This window comes from Aulonocara sp. 'chitande type north' Nkhata Bay, linkage group LG16 (genome assembly GCF_057382095.1).
Source record: "Aulonocara sp. 'chitande type north' Nkhata Bay isolate Kocher_YH1m ecotype deep benthic linkage group LG16, A_spYH_male_GT1.1, whole genome shotgun sequence".
NCBI lineage: Eukaryota > Metazoa > Chordata > Actinopteri > Cichliformes > Cichlidae > Aulonocara > Aulonocara sp. 'chitande type north' Nkhata Bay.
The window spans coordinates 20,505,225-20,523,246 of record NC_141359.1 but is presented as its reverse complement, the minus strand read 5'-3'; the positions used below and the strand labels follow the sequence as shown (position 1 = coordinate 20,523,246).

General features: G+C 40.4%; 1 protein-coding gene across 2 annotated transcripts; it reads right to left on the bottom strand.

Annotated features, from left to right (window-relative positions):
• Positions 1-6,494: 6,494 nt before the first annotated feature.
• LOC147311399 (cystathionine beta-synthase-like) lies at positions 6,495-17,268 on the bottom strand. 2 transcript variants are annotated; one of them, XM_086265542.1, is made up of 15 exons: positions 17,113-17,268; positions 15,345-15,665; positions 14,028-14,134; positions 13,188-13,322; positions 12,971-13,050; positions 12,688-12,892; positions 11,813-11,904; positions 11,485-11,604; positions 11,323-11,407; positions 11,135-11,240; positions 10,543-10,620; positions 10,297-10,431; positions 9,652-9,760; positions 9,471-9,555; positions 6,495-8,284 (listed from the first exon to the last, which is right to left on the bottom strand). In XM_086265542.1, exons 2-15 carry the CDS (start codon positions 15,656-15,658, stop codon positions 8,160-8,162), a joined length of 1,776 nt encoding a protein of 591 aa, XP_086121668.1. In that variant the 5' UTR covers positions 15,659-15,665; positions 17,113-17,268; the 3' UTR covers positions 6,495-8,159. The 2 variants fall into 2 exon arrangements, with proteins under 2 accessions (XP_086121668.1, XP_086121667.1); XM_086265541.1 differs by having other exon boundaries at positions 8,159-9,555.
• Positions 17,269-18,022: the final 754 nt, after the last annotated feature.

Genomic DNA, 18,022 nt, shown 5'->3' with positions numbered 1-18,022 from the left:
GTAGCATTCAAATTGACCAACACAGATTAATATCTACTCCATTTTAAATTAGGCCTATGCAAGATAATTGTTTTTTTTTCCCCAATTTGAGAATTGTTCCATAAAAAAGGAAATAGCATTTTTCTTATTTTTAGTGTTTAATTTCATTTTCAAGAAAAACATGGTATTATTTAAAGGAATATCCAAACAGTCATAAGTAGCACAGCGTAGGCATAAGTGATTATAGATTTGAATGTTTACACCACTTATAATATTGATAGTCTGATTTAGACTTAACAGGCTGGATCACCTTTATTATAAGACTAATATATTCTGTGGCTCCATACCATACATATACACCATACATGGCACATCTGTGTTTAAGCTACAGGCTAACATTGCCTAAATTACATCTCTGTGTGGATTCCTCTCATAATACATGTATGTATTGTATGTATGTTTCATATTACATGCTAGAGCCCAACAGTATATTTGCCAATATGTCAGTGTTGGTATTTTTAAGGAAAATAATTTAATAAAAAGTGAAAAAGCTGTGGGAGAAACACCCTTCAGCCATGTTACCAGTGTTGTTGTTGGATATTTTGTCCACCAGGGGGCACCCTGCAGTTTTTGCAAACACACCAACCAGCTGATCTGAATAGAGCCAGATCGTCAAGGAGTCACTTGTTGTGAAGGTGAAACGACCTTATTATGAAAAGGCATTGTCTTATTAGCTCAGTAAGGACTCATGCTGGGGAAAACTCAATGTTTGTGTGTCTCCTCCTTTCTCCTTTCTCCGGCTCCTTGCAGGGGTCTCCACAGCAGATCATCTGCATCCATCTTACCCTATCTGTAGCAGACGTCTCCTTTACATTAAAACATTTTTAATGTACCAAAAAGTACCAGCTGATATATTGGATTTTTAAATGACCCCTTATTTTTCTCAATATTAGTCTTTAAAAAATATGTCAGTCGGCCTAAACCACATGCATCGTTTAATGGGATGTGTTGCACTTAACAGTAATGACAAACTCTACTGTCATGCTAGTTTCTTCATTTTGTGAGCTTTTGACTGCACATCTAATATTAAATTCTACATTCTTCTGTCTATAAGACTAACGTGATTAACTAGGTCCAAATGCTTGAAAGCAAACAAGCTCTTGGAGAAGATGTTGCCAAGTTAGGTGTAAAGTGTAAAAGTGATTTCAAAATATATTCACACTATTTACAGACACTTATGATGATGTGTTAGCTTCATGGTTTCTCACGGAAGACCTTTCAGTTTCTGACAGGAAGAAGCTGTGTGGCTCAGCTTATGAACAGTGGCAAGAGTAAAGGCGCTGTTTCTTTTAGTAAAAACAGAACCACATTAACAAACAAAACAAAAAAACAAGCAAAAAACAAAACAAAACATCATATTCCAGAAGTTTTAGAAATTAATAATACACTACGTAGCTAGCTAGTAAGTTGACGTCTGTGTTCTGGTTCTTGGTATATCTCCAAAACAAAAAACAAGCCATTGCAGAAGTGACTTAAACCTGCCTTCTTTCCAGCTGAGGTTTTGCAGTGGCATGACCACCAACCACATGACGTTAACTTGAGACTTAATGACAATGCAGGGCCAAGTGAATAAGGCATCAGTCACAGTCTTTAACCATCTGGGAACCAAGGGTCACAGGGTGAGGGTTAAAAGTACCAGCTGAGAGTCAGTGAGCGATAAGAGATGTGCAGGAACAATGGGCCCAAAATAATCAGTGAAATGTGTTTGTATGTATGTATGGAGGCATGGTACATGAGGTACACTGTCAGTTTATATTGTTATATTAAGCACACCTAAATGAAGGAAAATGCAATCAGACTTTTGGTTGCAGTCTTCTTTACAGCTCATCTGGACTTTGGCTGGGTCAAAGTTGGTATGAGGTTTTCCAGACGTCTTGTTCAGATGCAGTTTTGGAAAACCTAATCCATGCTGCCGTGTTCTTTTAATGCGAAAGAGGCTTCCTCCTGGCAGCTTTTCCAAACACAGCATAAGTATTCAGACTTTTTAAGTGTAGTGTTGTGACCTTTAACATTTAACATGCTAACTGAGGCCTGTAGAGTCTGAGATGTAGCTCCTGGGTTTTTTGCAGTTTCTCTGTCTGGGTCTGCGGCTTGAGTGAATTTTCTTAGGAAGATTATAGCATTGCTCCAGAACAGAAAACTGTCAAAACTAATGCTTTTATTGAGGTGCTCACAGTTGATGATGGTCAGTTATTCAAGTGCATTAGATAAGAAACACATGGCTGTTGCTTACGCTCTTAATTCTTATGGGTGCAATAAGGATATACTTAGTTTTCCCAGAACTGCATGTGATAATGTGATTATAACAGTAATACTCTGCATTTGCAAATGTATCTCAAGTGAGCTTGTAAAGCGGTCAGCCTGCATGAGGGTCAGTCTCAGTGGTTTTGTGGCTGAGGGCTAACGACCAAATGGGGAAGATGCAGACGTGAGAAAGGCAGAGATGGCGAGTACCAAGATTGTAATGTTGTATTTTCCAAACATGGAGGCATTTGAGTGAAGGCTGATTTAACATTTCTAATCATTATGAAGAAAATGTGTTTTTGCTCACTCTGAAAAGATTGTTGTCTTTAAGCTGTTTAAGTACAATGGCATATTAGGGCCACTGAAGAGAAAAGTGGCAAATTTGCCAGGAATAACTCAGAAAATATAATTATTTCATCAAGGCAACTCATCGCTTTGCACATCTCTTTGGTGTGCACTATGCCAACATTAGATGACCTAATTACATGAGGCTTTTCAACTGGATTTAGTAACAAAGAAATACTTGTGATTTTAGTGTGAATCACCCACTTTATCATGAACTGGGTCTATTCAGAAGAAAGCACCACACTGATTTGGATGAGGTCATAGTGTTTGTGTACCAAGAACTACAGCACAATGGGCATTTGGCACTTTAAAGGTAAAAATCTTGTGTTCCCCCCTCCCCCTTTAGTGGCCCTGATAAGCCGTGATAAGGAAGTGACATATGGAGAGAGAAAAAAGAAATGACAGGAAAGGACACGTTCACGATTGCGCGTCTTCCTGCTCGTGCCTCACAAACAGCACCGCACAGACAACATCCTGTATGCACAGAATAAAGGGGGCAGTGCACCCGAGCGCTTGTGGAGTGCTGTGTGACATCATTTGTGTGCAATGACGTTTGTAATTACAGATAATGACGTATAATGTTATAGACAGCGTTAGTATTTAATTTTTCTCTGCGACCTCATATTAGTCACATTTACTCTATTCACGTCTTTATTTTTAAATGGCAAACATAAACATGTCTGAATGATTACAGTACACTTTCAGTCTCTTCATGTAGGTATTACCTACAGAGTAATACCATTTTATTTGAATATTTGTTGGTCTGCAAGACCCACTGAGGTTTAGTGATTGTGCACATGCCTATTGTAGCCAATTGTTCGCAAACCAAACCATGAACTGTGCAGCTAATTACCCGAAGCAAAGCTTTTCAGTCAGAGACATAAACGTCAGTTTGCTATTTTACGAGATCTTATCTCCCTTCCTGGAGTCTCAGTTGCCCGACAGCTGCTCCCAGCCAACAAGCGTCGCAGCACGTAACAAATAACCACGCCCACAAGGCCACAGCATGGAGTTTCTACACTTTATTTTTTGTACAAACAAGATAAAAATGTGTTCATTAGTGAGCTTTATAGATGCTTGTGGGAGCAATTTGTTATTGTTCAGCAAACAGTTTTCCACTCATTTGTAGGCTTTGCATGCTGGTTGTTGCATCATATCTGACATACAAATGCTTGAGTGGTATCACACTTCTTATCTACCTGTCATGAGCAAACCATACAGACCGCATATATATGATGCTCGTAGCTACCATCATGGGCATTTTAAAGCTTTAAGCCTGGTTCTTTTAGTCGTCATGGTTTATTTAAAACCGATCATCATGCTAACATAAAGGGGTACACAGCAATAAAAGACTACTGCAGACTTGTTGACCAGTGGGGATTAATAATATTTAGTGCAAAAACTGAAGTGGCTCCCCCTGAAAATGAGTTACTGCCTTTAAGCTGCATTGTTTTTACTGGCTCTTATACAGAGACATTATAAAAATGCTTTGAAACCAGATGTGATGAGAGAGGGGCGGTCGGACTGGGAAACGTGCTTACCAATTAGCTAATGACTTCACAGTTCATGAGCCAAGGAGCATATCTAGATAATCTGGAACATAGTATGACCACGATTTACCAAATGGACCAAAATTTCGGTCCAGCGCGACCCAAAATGTGCAACTGAACCCACAAACTCATGAGGAAAATGCTTACAAAGGTCAGGGCAGGACTGTTTTCCCCCACAGACTTCCATAGGACCAGAAGTGTTCTTCAACCACAGCTATTGCTCCCAGGTGGCCGTTGAAAAGAATGCAGAAGGCACCTTTAAGAACCAGAAGCTACAGTATGTCCATCTTTTGTATAGAACATGTTGTACAGATGTCTGTAGGGGAACAACCTACTGCCCCCTCGCTGTGTGACCTGTGTAAGCATGAACTCTAGTTTATAGAAGCATTTTGTTGATATTAAATGGAAAATGTGGTCAGTTTTGTAAGTTATGGTATTTGGATAACAACTTATCAATCTCAAGCCAGGTTGGTTGCATCCATCTTTTATTGACTGGCTTTTTAAGCCAGCCTCCTCAAGGATTCATTGTTTTTGGCGTCCGACTTTGGCTTCGGGTGCTGCTTGGTCTAAGTGCTATGCTAAGCTAACAGGCTAATTTGTATTTTATGCATAGATGTAAGTCTGGCAGTGAACACGTCTATTCATTTTAATTTACTAAGACCTTTTTAAACTATTAGGAATTATAAAGGAGGCTTTGTAATTCCTGTCATTATTATTATTATTCAATAAAGAGCCATGTCAGAAAAAAATCAAAGAAGGTAAACGTACTAGCAAGATATAGTGGATTACTAATTTTCCCAAGGGGCCACATGAGAACTGGAGGACCTCAACAATAAGCTGAACTCCTTTTTTGCTCAATATTCATTTTTTGTCTTTTAGCTTACTGGTCTCGCTCCCCTAAAATTAAGGCATATTGTAATAGCCTTGAAAAGTAAACTGCAAACTCTCTCTACAGATGTATTGTACTAAGTCAGGTTCTGCGTTTAAGGTCATTTAAGTGTTCCAGAGCTCCCCTCTGTCTGTGGTGTAACATTAAAACTTTGATTGCTTTTAAAAGTCTGTTTTGTGACTTCAAACACGCCCTTCCTGATTAGTAGCTTCAAGCCTGCAGGCCCAGGGCAAATAATTAACCTCCAATTCTGCAATTATCCCAGCAGGCAAAAGAAGCATTGAAAGACAGAGAGGACCTGAGCTGGAAGTGCGTCATGCTTAATTTTCGAATGCGCCGACTGTTTTTAGTCGCCAGTCACACACTGGCAGCAATCTGCAGCACTTTGGATAACCTGTTGATTCTGAAAATGGTTTCATTTTCTCTTTACGTCAAAAACCAGCCGGATCTAAACAACCATCTTTCCAAACTAAATAGACCCACATCGGCATGCAGTAGTGTTATGTTAGAGTGGGTAAAGAAACTCAGCAGGGCTTTAAAGATTGAAGAGATTTAAAACTAGGAAATGAAAGTGTGAAAGCCCGTCTGTCTGTGTGCCTCTGGCACTATAACTTACTAAAGTCAAAGTATGTGGTTTTATTCCTTATGCTTGATGATAAGAAGTTTAAATTATGTGTCTTTTACCATGAAAAACCACTTTCCATGTCATTTTAACCTACAAAATATTGTTATAGCTGCTTTAGAAGGCTTTTCTACACTCAGGGGGTCACTTAATCCAGTTGGAGTTTCTGGAAATCAACGTGTAAGCACATGGATACAGCCTGGTGTTAATGACAGAAAGAGACCAGCGTCATCATGGGATACTGCCTCTGCCTGCTGGTGATGACAGATCAGGCGAGGCTGTGATGTGCAGAGGACAGTCAGGGAGAGTGTGACAGTGGTTTTCCATCTGCTCTGATATTGGTTGTGCAATGACTAGTTTGGCTCTTTAGAGTGATGGTGTTGATGGTCATTTTGATGTGAGGGTCACCTTGTTAGTTTAAAAACGAAGTCTTTTACAAGACAGGAAATAATGGTGCAGTGACATGACAGATACATCACAGTGTGTTGCTTTTTAAATGTGATGTGCTCCTTGACAACGACAGGTGAGAATGAAGGAAGGAAGCAGCAGACTTTCAGCACATTTCTCTTTGACCAGACTCGCTGCTGGAAAAAACACGGCTGAGAAAAATAAAAGCTTTGTAGAAAGTTTAAATACGGCATGTTCCTTTATCCACTTTTGCATCTTTTTGTTTTAAATCAGCATTCAGACATGACTTTCATGTCATTTCCTTCTTATTTGGGTCTTTTTGCACTTTTATCTATGTACAATAAAAGCTTTCAAAACAAAAATAAAAATTAAATACAATAAAAACAATTTTAAAAAGCTGCCATTTGGTCTCAGCTTTAATTGTTGTCAAGATAGTTTATTAAATCCAAGGCAGGGCATTAAGTTACACCTTGTTACACCTTGAATTATTGACATTACTGGCTGAAGGTCAGAAGGATGACGCTCCTACAATCTGTGTGTGTCCAGGAGGAACTGAATATACAGAGAGCTGCACAGCTGGTCTACCTGTGCCAATACTCCCTCCCTGTGGTTTAGTGAGTCATTACACTTCAACGCAGAGCAGTGAGTAAAATTAGGTTTATGCACAGAAGTGAGAGAAATGCTCAATTTAAAAAAAAGCACATGCCAGCATTTATGCATGTCTTCTATTTAAATCGACTATAGACAAAAATGAAATCTAGTGTCAGATTAAGCAGTAGAATAGAAACATCCTCAAACATGTTTTGGAGCACAAGAGGGACTTTAAAAAATAAGAAAATGAATAAAACAAAATCTGACATTGTCCCTTTTCTACTTTGTTCTAAGACATTTGAACTAATGTTTGAGCAGCAAATGAAAAAAATAATTAATAAAATAAGTGTAACTTCTCTACTTTATCATTACACGCTAATAGCGCTGTATAAACAGCGGAAAAGGCCTCAAAGTATCTCTGCAGAAGAAGCCGATACCTTTTGTCTTTTCACTGCATGATGCCTACATTTCCCACGGTGCAACTTGACAAACAGATAATCAGGTGTCCTCACAGTATTTAATGTAAGCTTGAAATGCAAGCCCTTACCCTCAATAACAACGCCACAAGTGACAATTTAGCCAAAACGAAAAAAAAAGTTTGAAACGTTAAACTGAGGTTGTTTCCTCCTTTAAATGAAGTAAAATGTAGAAAGCAGCAACACCAGATCACAAACCCCGTTTTATGAGCTGTGCCGTAAACTTAGTTAAAGAGAAAAGTTGGACAACCTTGAAGCTCTATTCACTTTAATTACACTGCAAAAGCATTTTTTGTGCAACAAGCTTATAACTAAGCTTAACAAGTAAGTAAGTAAAACAGTGAGCTGAATTTATCATCACTTTCTGTTTTGCAGGTACCTGGTTTGAAGGTTTCTAGGTACCTGCTAGCTAAGAGGAAAGACAGCAAATTAATAAAAACATGTCACAGAAAAGCAAAACAAACCAGAATCTGTAAGGCCCCACACTTTCCGTATGGCTCAAGTCTTTAATAGTAGGAGTAAAATGCAAAGAATATAAACACTGAACTATTCTGTAAGAAATGAGACTGTAGGCCTGCTTTCCACCATTCAAAGATTAAATGTAGATATCAGACCTAAGCCGGTCACTGCATTATTGACGGTGAAGGGAACACATTCATTTCGCACAAGTCGGAGAAAAGAGTCAAAAAGCTCCAGAAAGATGATGGTAAAGTCCCTCATACAGCATTTAAAGCTGCAAGGTGAATACACTCAGATTACTTGTAACAACACTGACAGGATTAAAGTTAAAAAAAGATAATGTTATTTTCTATTTTGCTTCAACTGTCAACAAATCCCAAAAAACAATAACAACAACAGCTATAAATATAATTACAACTTCTCTGTCCTCTCTGCGACTGTATATCTTATAATTTCGGTGACACTGTAGGTGATTGTTTGCTGTGTCTCAGTGAGAAGAGAGTAAAATCCACCTTAAACAGGACACAGTCACTGGGTTACACTGCCTGACTTTGATGGTTGCAGTCCTGCCCCTCGTGTGTGGTGATGTAGGAGAGAAGGTCAATCGATGTCACGACGGCAAATAAAATCTCCCTCTGGAGGGCCGACCCATCGACCCCGTCTGCACAGAGACACAAAACTGCTGATGGACACAGATCTGCTAATCTCATAAACACGTATTTTATTTACAATATAGAAAATATATCAGATCTTTAAACTGAGACACACCGTTACAATAATAATACAATGTTTAAAGCGTTAAATGTTGACTTCAGAATTTGATGGCAGCATCACGAAGGAAAACAACAAAGGAAAGCCAGAACTGCAGTTAAAAGAAGAGGGGATGTTACACAGTGTCGAACACGGCCGTGTCCCAACTTCATTCAGACATCAAATTTAAAATCAGTTCTATTGTGAATAAAATATCAGCTTTTTTTAGGGGGGGGAGTAATAATTCACTCATTTAACAGTTGATTAATCCAGCCTCTGGGTCTCTTTTGTGTGACTGTAATTCAACATCTTGTTAGGATGCCTGGGTCGTCGACCCAGGGTTTTTGAGTTTATGTTATTATTTATAATTTCTAGTTTTTGGTTTCTTTGAGTTCCGTCTTATGGCTTATGTCTCTGTCGTCTTTAGTTGCTCTGTCTCCCCTATCACCTGCATCCCCTTGTCTAGTTCGCGTCTATGTGTATCTTAAGTTCCTATATCCCCGTGTTCAGTCAGTGTTTGTGTCTGCCCTGTTCCCACGTCTCTGTTCCCTTTGTAGTGCCTGCATGTGAGTCTGTGTCTTTGTTCAGTCTGTGTTATGTGTTTCCTGTTTTACTTTGAAGGTCTCTGTCTTTTCTCAGTGTGTTCAGGTTATGCTTCTTTGGTCTCGTCAGTTCTGATTTGCCCCAGCTGTGTTTCCCTCCTGTTACCCATTCCCTGATTGCTCCCTCTGTGTATTTAAGCCCTGTGTTTCTCTGTGTCCGTGTCGTGATCTACCGTTTACTTTGCTGTGTGTTTTGTCATTTTTCTAGTTTAAGTTTGTTTTGAGTTTTTTCAGTCATGTTATATTTTGAGTCTTAAATTAAAGCCTTTTTGAGTTCACGTCTGTCTCCAGAGTCTGCACCTTGGGTCCTATTCCTGCCTGCACACAGCCATACCTAACACATCTTTGGTTTTGGTCCATTAGTCAGTCAAAAAAGTGGAGCCCTCGCAGCTTTGTGAATGACATTTATCAACCATGCAATAAACAGCTCATTATAAAAATGATCTGCACATAAATGTCCTGCATAAACACTATTTAGGAAATTAATTTTCTCACATTGCGTTTGATTGTGAACCACCAGGGCAAAGTTATCAGTTTTGAGGATATGGGAAAGCTTCCCCAGGTCGTCTGTCAGGTGCACCTGAAAGCACAAGTGGAGGAAGATTAAACAAGCGTGTAAAAATGTTCATTATGTCATCAAAGGTCGCCATGAAGAGCTCTGCACTCTCTGACTGACCTGTTTGAAGGCTTTGAGGAGCACCGCGCTGACAGCCGCTGAAAGTTCAACCTTCCCCGCCAACAGAGAGGACAGAATGGTTTCCAGAGTCACCATTCCCAGGATGGCCCTGTGGAAATACACAAAACCCACAAACTCCCATCAGACTCAGGTGACGAGAAGACTAACCCATCATGTCTCTGTCTGCTTATTTCAACCAAATGTCAAGATTAAAAAATGGGTAACCAAACTGGACGATTAATCAATATAGTTTTTAACTAGAGTTTATCTTGAGACGAGATCCAACTTATATGGTTACACACTCAAATAAGGATACCTCACATGGGGATTTACACTGGAGGGACAGGGTTGTAATGTATGTGTATATACTCATCAGACGTCCAACTGCCCACACACGTCTTTAAACTACAACACACATCTTAGCAAGCTGAATCAATTGACCAGAGGCAATGAGTAGTTAAGTCCACTAGAGGGCAGTCATCCTGGCACAAGTCAAGGACAGGACCCCAGGCAACCAAGAACTGCCAAGTACCAACATTCACAGGAAGGCAGGAACTTGTCCCATGTCCCACAGGGACCAAGGCTCAGGAAGCCTCAGGCCTGGCATTTATAATACTAACCTGATATTGAGAAGAAGAGACATACCCTGACTCAGTGACGACTGGTGCCTGATCCAGTGAGTTCTCCTTTAGGATCTCAATGGTTTTCTGGCAGGACACAGAATATGTGACAGTGAGGGGGGCAGACAGGTGTAGACTCTGAACAGTCCGGTTCCACCACCTGCAAGACGGAAAAACAGAGGTTTTAACACCAACCTGCCCCGTCATACCTCCTCTGAGGGGTATAAGCTATAGCTGATTCGGGGTGTTTTGTTATTATGGTGTTTTTTACCAGGGTTTTGGGTCCATTTGAGTGTCCAAGCAGAGGAAGCCTTTCTCACACATCCACTGATTCGTCAGGAACTTTGACCTGCAGGTAAAAATCGGTGAGTTTGAAGAAGTCTGCTGAGGTTTGGTCAGACTTCCACCTAAAACATGTCTGACTCTAGAAAATCTGTTTTGTAATGGTTGCAGCATTTCAGTTATGGACAGGAAAGACACGTGGCTGTAAAAAATAAAAATGAAAAAACATAACAGCTGAAAGCCATCTCTCATTTTCTCTCACCTTTGTCTTGTAGAAAAAAATCCACATAAAAAAGAAAGTGTGTTTGTGTACTGATGTCTAACTGCAGAGGTTACTGATTTTTCTTTAGCATGTTTAAAAGCAGTAACATCGGTTGAAATGTTTTATAAGTTAATAGCAAACTTGTGAAATGACCATTGAAAAGTCCTAACGTCACCCCTATTTAAAAAGTATTGATGTTCATGGGCATGATGAGTGCATGTAAACGTCTGCCCACAACTGTATTTTTGAAGGCATGAAGGCCTGTGAGCACTCCAGACTCTCTCTGGATTCAAAGCGTATCTGCCATTGTGTCTCGTACATGTAGTTGCGGACAGAGTCAGGCAGGATGACCACGCAGCGCTGCCCCTCCTCCAGCTGCTGAGCCATCTTCACAGCTGCTGCCATCGCTGAGCCAGAGCTGCCACCTTCAGCAAAACAGGCAAATCGATCATTTAGAGCAAACTGAGGTTGCTCATAACATACCACAACTCACTGATATGAACTTACCGCACAAAAGACCCTCCTCTCTGATCAGTTTGCGGGACATAAGGAACGTTTCTGTGTCGGTTGATTTGTACCAGACATCCACAATCTGTGCAGATTCAACAGAGACGGGCGTTTAGCAAAAATACTCACTTTACAAATGTGCACGTTAACAAAAATACTCACAGATCTGTCCAGTACTGTGGGGATGAAGTCAAGGCCGATTCCCTCCACTTCAAATGGAAACTTTTTATTCTTCCCTTCTGAGCCTTCCAGAACAGAGCCTTCAGGATCCACACCGACTACCTAAAAACAGACATGAGGAATTGGGTAAGAGGCTGCAAACACTGCAGGGTTAAACAGTTATCAAGTAATGTTTGATGGAGCTGCCAATACATGCATTGCTTCACTGATGGATATGCATCAGTGTGAGTCAGAAATAATAATAAGAAGAATACAGTAAATAAAAACCATTCATTAAAGACTGTGGACTGATAGGTTGTGTGGTGCTCACTTTGACATTTGGACATCTTTCCTTTAACTTTCGAGCAACACCAGTGAGCGTGCCGCCTGTGCTGACTCCAGCCACCAACATGTCCAACTGACCTAAAACAAAAACACATTTTCTTTTTCAAGCTGTAAAAAAGTTTTTTTTTAATAATAATATAATTTCACATTCATGCCTAATAAGCTAATATGAACGATTAGAGGAATTTTCAAGGTTTAACAAAGAGGACAAGCTATATGCCTTCATATATTCGTGCAGTTTGATATACAGCTCAGTGTTTCAGGCATGTTTCTTGTATGATTAAAAGTAATTTAATACATTTGTGCAAATAATGTGGAATCTGTCCATAGGTTTACTGTTCGTCTCCTCCCAACCGTCGACATTTTGTCATGTTTTCATGAGAAACAGTGGGAACGGGAGTTAAATGTGCTGTTTCACACGCCTCCATGGGCAGATCAAATGTGCAAGTCTAACCTCAGTGCACAAAAAGATTACTTCTGATTGGATCACTTCCAAACTCGTCCCACCTCATGTCTCCAGAAATTCTCATTATACTTTGTTTTTTGTTGATGAAAGTGTCAAAACATAATTTTGACACTTTTTTTGTGCGTTCGTTTTTATTTGGTTATTGTCTTTTCTCGTTCTTGTTTTCATCAGGAAAAAAAATATGGTTGTTGAGAACAAAATTAACGCTGCTCCTCAGAGCCAGGCTCAGACTTTCTACTTCAATGAGTGAAGGGAGAGAAAGAAAAGACTTAGTGGCAGAGCCATGTGTTTCTTTTCATTACCCTCAAAATCAGTTGTTGAATTAAACATGTACAGCAAAAATTAGACTCAAGCTAGAAGATGCATCAAAAATCAGAGTTTCTATCAGCTCGAACCATCACACTGCTCTAGTATCTCCTCAGCCGTGGTGTCGTAGTGAGCCAGGGGGTTGCTTGAATTGCCATACTGGTTGAGGATGTGCGAGTTGGGGATCTCGTTCTTCAGACGCCAGGCCGTACGTATATGAGACTCTGGTGAATCAAAAGCTGCAGCTGTGGGTGTGCAGACAATTTCTGCCCCGAGAGCTCTCAGGACATGCACCTAGGACACAGGAGAGGATGAGACTTCAATACATTCCTCCCACTGAAAAGAAGAAGAAGAAGAAACAGGGCTACTTACCTTCTCCATGCTCATCTTCTCAGGCATCACAATGATGCAATGGTAGCCTTTTACTGCAGCTATGAGGGCGAGGCCAATACCTGCACAAAGAGCAAGATTTATTTAAATGACCTTTTTCCTTCATCATGGAGCTACAATACTGCACTTCAGTTTGGTTAATGTTAAACCGTATCAAACACTGAGCCTTCAACCCATTTGTTCATTCACATTCATGTACCCGTGTTTCCAGAGGTGGGCTCGATGATGGTGTCTCCTGGTTTAAGGACCCCGGCTCTCTCGGCGTCCTCCACCATGCGCAGGGCGATCCTGTCTTTCACACTGCCTCCTGGATTGAAGAACTCACACTTGGCCACTAAACACAGTCACCCGTTAAAAAGAATACTGTCATACTACACAGATAATGTGTAAAAACTGAAATTAAACTAACAGAAATGAATAAATAAACAGATAAAAGAAACGCATGAACAAGAGGAGCCTATAGAGAATTTATACTCTCATCTTGGAAAAGCTAAATGTGTTTGGCACATTGCGTTCGGATCATCAACGTAGGTTTGAAAAGATCAAAGAACCTGGATTTTGAGATGGGCCGCCAGTGTGAAACACAGGTGGCGCAAACAGTTTTCAGCTTTCCAGCTCAATTTAATTTACAGGTGTTTTTGTTCTTTCATCCAACAGAGAAAGAAAGTCTTTCAGTCTCACCTCTCCATCCAGGGAACGAGCTGCCTCCTCATACAAAACAACAACAGTCTCACAGTAGGAAACATGATACTTCAACGCTCCCTTCTCAGCTATTTTGCTTGTTCTACGGCTGTGCCACAGTCATTCAAGGCCCTGCTGTTTACTTCTCCCATTTAAACAAGCGAAGTTTCGTGCAGATTCATTCACATAATGAATCTGCACGAAATGCATAATAATCATTCTAATGTTTATTTGGAAGATTTTGCAGAAACTGAAAGTAAAAATAGTCAAAGTGATTGTGTGCAGAGAAGCTTATGGATTCTGCTTGTACTGATATCCAGGCATGTGTGGGTGTGTCACATTTTACATTCATACTCACAGATATCACACTTGAGCCCAAACTCTTTTGGGATGTTGTTCAAGCGAACCAGAGGTGTGTGTCCAATTTTCTCAAGGATGCTGGAGAGGATGCCAGAGGGCTTGGTGCTGTAATGTACGAGATAACACACAATTAACAGTCATTACCATCTTGGAGATACCATACAGCATGTCATGTTCATTACATCTCGTGAGAATTTAATTTCAAAATACCAGAAATACCGTATCAGAAGTATCACTACAACATGCTCTAACTGGCCAATTTGTTAGGTACACGTTTTTATCATTGGGTTTAACGCCCTTTTTTCTTTCAGAAATGCCTTAATTCTTTATGGCATCAAATGGGTGACATGACCCATTTGGTGCTGCAGACCAGGTGCCTGACGTTCCACCAAATCCCAAAGATGCTCTACTGGATTGAGATCTGGTGACTGGAGGCCATTTGAGTGGAGTGGACTCATCATCATGTTCAAGAAACCAGTTTGAGTTGATTTGCGCGTTGCAGCACGGTGTCCTATCCTGCTAGAAGCAGGCATCAGAAGATGGGTACACTGTGGTCATAAAGTGATGGACATGGTCAGTAACAGTACTCAGGGAGGCTGTGGGGTTTAAATGATGCTCAGTTTATACTAAGGAACCCAAAGTGAGCCAAGAAGATACCCCCCAAATTATTATACCACCAGCAGTCTGAACCACTGACACAAGGCAGGATGGATCCATGCTTTTATGTTGATTATGCCAAATTCAGATCAGGTGAAGTTTTTCCAACCTTCTATTGTCCAGTTGTCCCTGTGAACTGTAGCCTCAGTTTCTGGTTTTTAGCTGTCAGGAGAGGCATCCAGTGTGGCCTGCTGCTGTAGCCCATCTGTTTTAGGTTTGATATGTTGATAACTTAGTTGTAACAAGTCTTTTCCCTCTAACTTCTGTCATCAACAAGGCATTTCCCCCCCAGAGAACTGGATATTATTGTCTTTGTTTGACCGTTTTCAGTAAAGCACAGAGATGATTGTGTGAGAAAATCTGAGTAGATCAGCAGTTTCTGATAGTTCTGAGTCAATTAAGTCACCGTTCTTCATTCTGGTGCTCAGTTTGAACTTCAGCAGGTCATCTTGATCATCTTGATCATCTCTACATGCATTGAGTTGTTGCTGTCTGGTTGACTATTTATATGTTTGCCCATGAGTGTATGTGTGACATCTGTTTGTGAATCAACATTCTTTTACAGCTGTAATAGAGTTTCATTATTTAAAGACTGAGCTTAAGCTCAGAGCATTCTCTCCTCTACACAGCAACCTCTTTATTTTTTCCAGACTCTTACCGTGCTGAGTGGCTATGAGGCGACTCTGACATGGGCGCGCCCAGCTTCCAAGTACATCTCCTGGGCAAATCAGGACGGATCCACTTCGTCTCATCAGGAGTCTCGTCTGTGTTCTCCAGCTGAGTCTCAGTGAATGATTCATCCTTATCTTCACCATCAGCAGGTAACCTGTCACCACTGTTCACAGCTGCTGTAGCCTGACACACACTTGAAGATGCTTTAGCACAAGTGACTTCTGCATTTGTTGGGTTAGCTGCAAATGTGCAAGGAGAAGGAACTTCTTCCAAGGACTTTGTACCAAAATCAGTGGGCATGGTTCATCTGCATCAAGATGGGACACATATTACACCACATTTACATCAAGCTTTCAAAAGTTACTGACAAGTTGGCAAGACCTTTTGTTTTAGTGGCCACTTAATTTGACTCATTCATCAATGACTTGTATCAGAAAAAGCTGCACTTTAACCTATCCCAGCTGTCTTAGGGGAGAGGCAGGGTACACGCACAGGTCGCCAGCCTGTCGCAGGGCTAAGACATAGACACAGACAAGCATTCACACTCACATTCACATATGCAGGCAACTTAGAGTTTCCAGTTAATCCCTACTAATTGCATGTCTCTGGAATTTGGGAGGAAGCTGGAGTACCCGGAGAGAACCCACACAAACACAGTGAGAACATGCAAACTCCACACAGAAAGACCCAGGCCTGATGGTGGAATTGAACTCAATAAATAAGCTACACATTATTTTATCTAACCTTAAATTAATTTAAAGCCAATTTGCATGACACAGTTTGATTGATGTCCTCCAGACATAATTTTAAGAATATGTTGCCCCTTCTGTGTCCACCCACACATTGTTTTGGCTGCCACTGGCCGACACAGGTCGCTGGTCCATTACGTGGCCAACACAGAGAAAAAGACAACCGCACACTATAACACCCCCACCTACAATTTAGAAGCATCAATTATCCTAGCAAGCACGTCTAATCAGTGGAAGGAAACCCACACAGACACAGTCTGGCCTCACAAACTTCACACAGACAGGCCCCGGCCAGACCGCAGTAGTAGTATGATCCTTTATTCTGTGCTGTTTTTCAGCTTTCTGGTTGTGGGGTTACGCTTACTTTCCTTGTGCTTGATATGATCCTGTGTTCTGTGCCTTTTGTCTCCTACTTGCCTGAGTTGCTAGGTTTGTTTATTTCATTTTTCCTCTGTTCCTTCTCTCTTTGTGTGTCTGTTCCCTCATTACCCTCTGTGTGTATATATATATTATCCCTGCCCTTTGTCTCTCTTGCATCGTAGCCTTGTTCCTGAGTCCTACGTTTAGGACCTTAGTCCTGCCTGACACACAGCCTAAAGAAGAAATACATATTCCGACTCCAGTTTCAAAAGACTTCCAAGAACGCCCAGCCCGCATAATAATAAAACCATTAATATATACAGTCACAATGTTACAGTCATCTGTGGCTATAGGGACCCAACATTTCTGCTTAATCTTCAGAATAAATATAATGACAATTTCATTCACTTTGTAAACCATGGAATATGATTACATACTTTATTTTGTGAATTAAATCATATACTGCACTACTGAAAACACTGAACACTTAAAAAAACAACAACATAAAAGTACTAAAAGTACACAGCACAGATGTACTTCTGCATTTTAAGGATGACCCAGGTGAGGAAACCACACCCAACTCTCGCTGGCTGATACAGTTAGCTAAATCAGCTTAGCTAAAAACTTACTAAAACATTTACTCACCAAGACCATGAGAAAGTAGTTGGACATTATCAAGCTGGTACCACAATCACTTTTACTTTCATTCCTAAACAACAAGAAGAAGAAACAACAGGCTTTTTTTCCCACTCCTGTGTTGTTGCATTCAGGTTCAACCGGAGTGGGCGGGACTTGTTTCCTCCCTCCAATAGAATTTCAGTATATGCCCTAGGGGAATCCAAACTTCAGTAATACACAAATTAACCTAAGAGCTGGAGTTCTAAATCAGAATGTAAAATAAGACACACAGAGAGTTGCTGCTAGTGGGCTACATTGTAATAACATTGTAACAAGTGAACTCTGCTTTCTGCTGATAGCACACAGGTGAGTCCTAGTTTCAGCATAACCGCAGCCTGGAGATAAAAACAGGAATCAACATGTTTCTCTAACTGTGTACTGAAATGCTGAATTCCTACTAACTGCAGTTAAAGGAGTGGTGTGCAATAACATTCACAGAAAGGCATGGAGTGACGCCCACCTCCATACACATGAACGAATATATCTTCCTCCGCTGTTTAGAAATTCAAGATAAATTGAATCAGATTAAAACATACCATTTGCACTCCCTGTCTGCAGAAAGACACAAACCTGTGTGCTGGTAGTGTGTCAAAAACTGATTTCCAATATTTGCCATAAAGATGATTGTTGGAATTTAAACAGTTATAAATGATTGCTGGCATCTAAGATATGCCAAACATATAATATCAAGTCATTTTGACTCAGCGATAACAATTTTTTGTGTATTCACTGTTATATTTCCTTTTAATTTTAATGTCTCACCAACATTAAAAATGTTTTTATTCAAGAGTGATCCGGCCATGAGGGCAGCTGAAATAAAATAAAAAAATCCAATTTCTGTGAACACGCTGAGAGACCAAAAAGAACTAGATTGATT

Excerpts from the sequence above, each read along its gene's own strand:
- LOC147311399 (XM_086265541.1), bottom strand. The coding sequence starts at position 15,658 with ATGCCCACTGATTTTGGTACAAAGTCCTTGGAAGAAGTTCCTTCTCCT. Across the intron at positions 10,621-11,134 it reads GACTCTGTCCGCAACTACAT|GTCAAAGTTCCTGACGAATC; the intron begins GTACGAGACACA and ends TTTTACCTGCAG. Across the intron at positions 10,432-10,542 it reads CAAATGGACCCAAAACCCTG|GTGGTGGAACCGGACTGTTC; the intron begins GTAAAAAACACC and ends TCCGTCTTGCAG.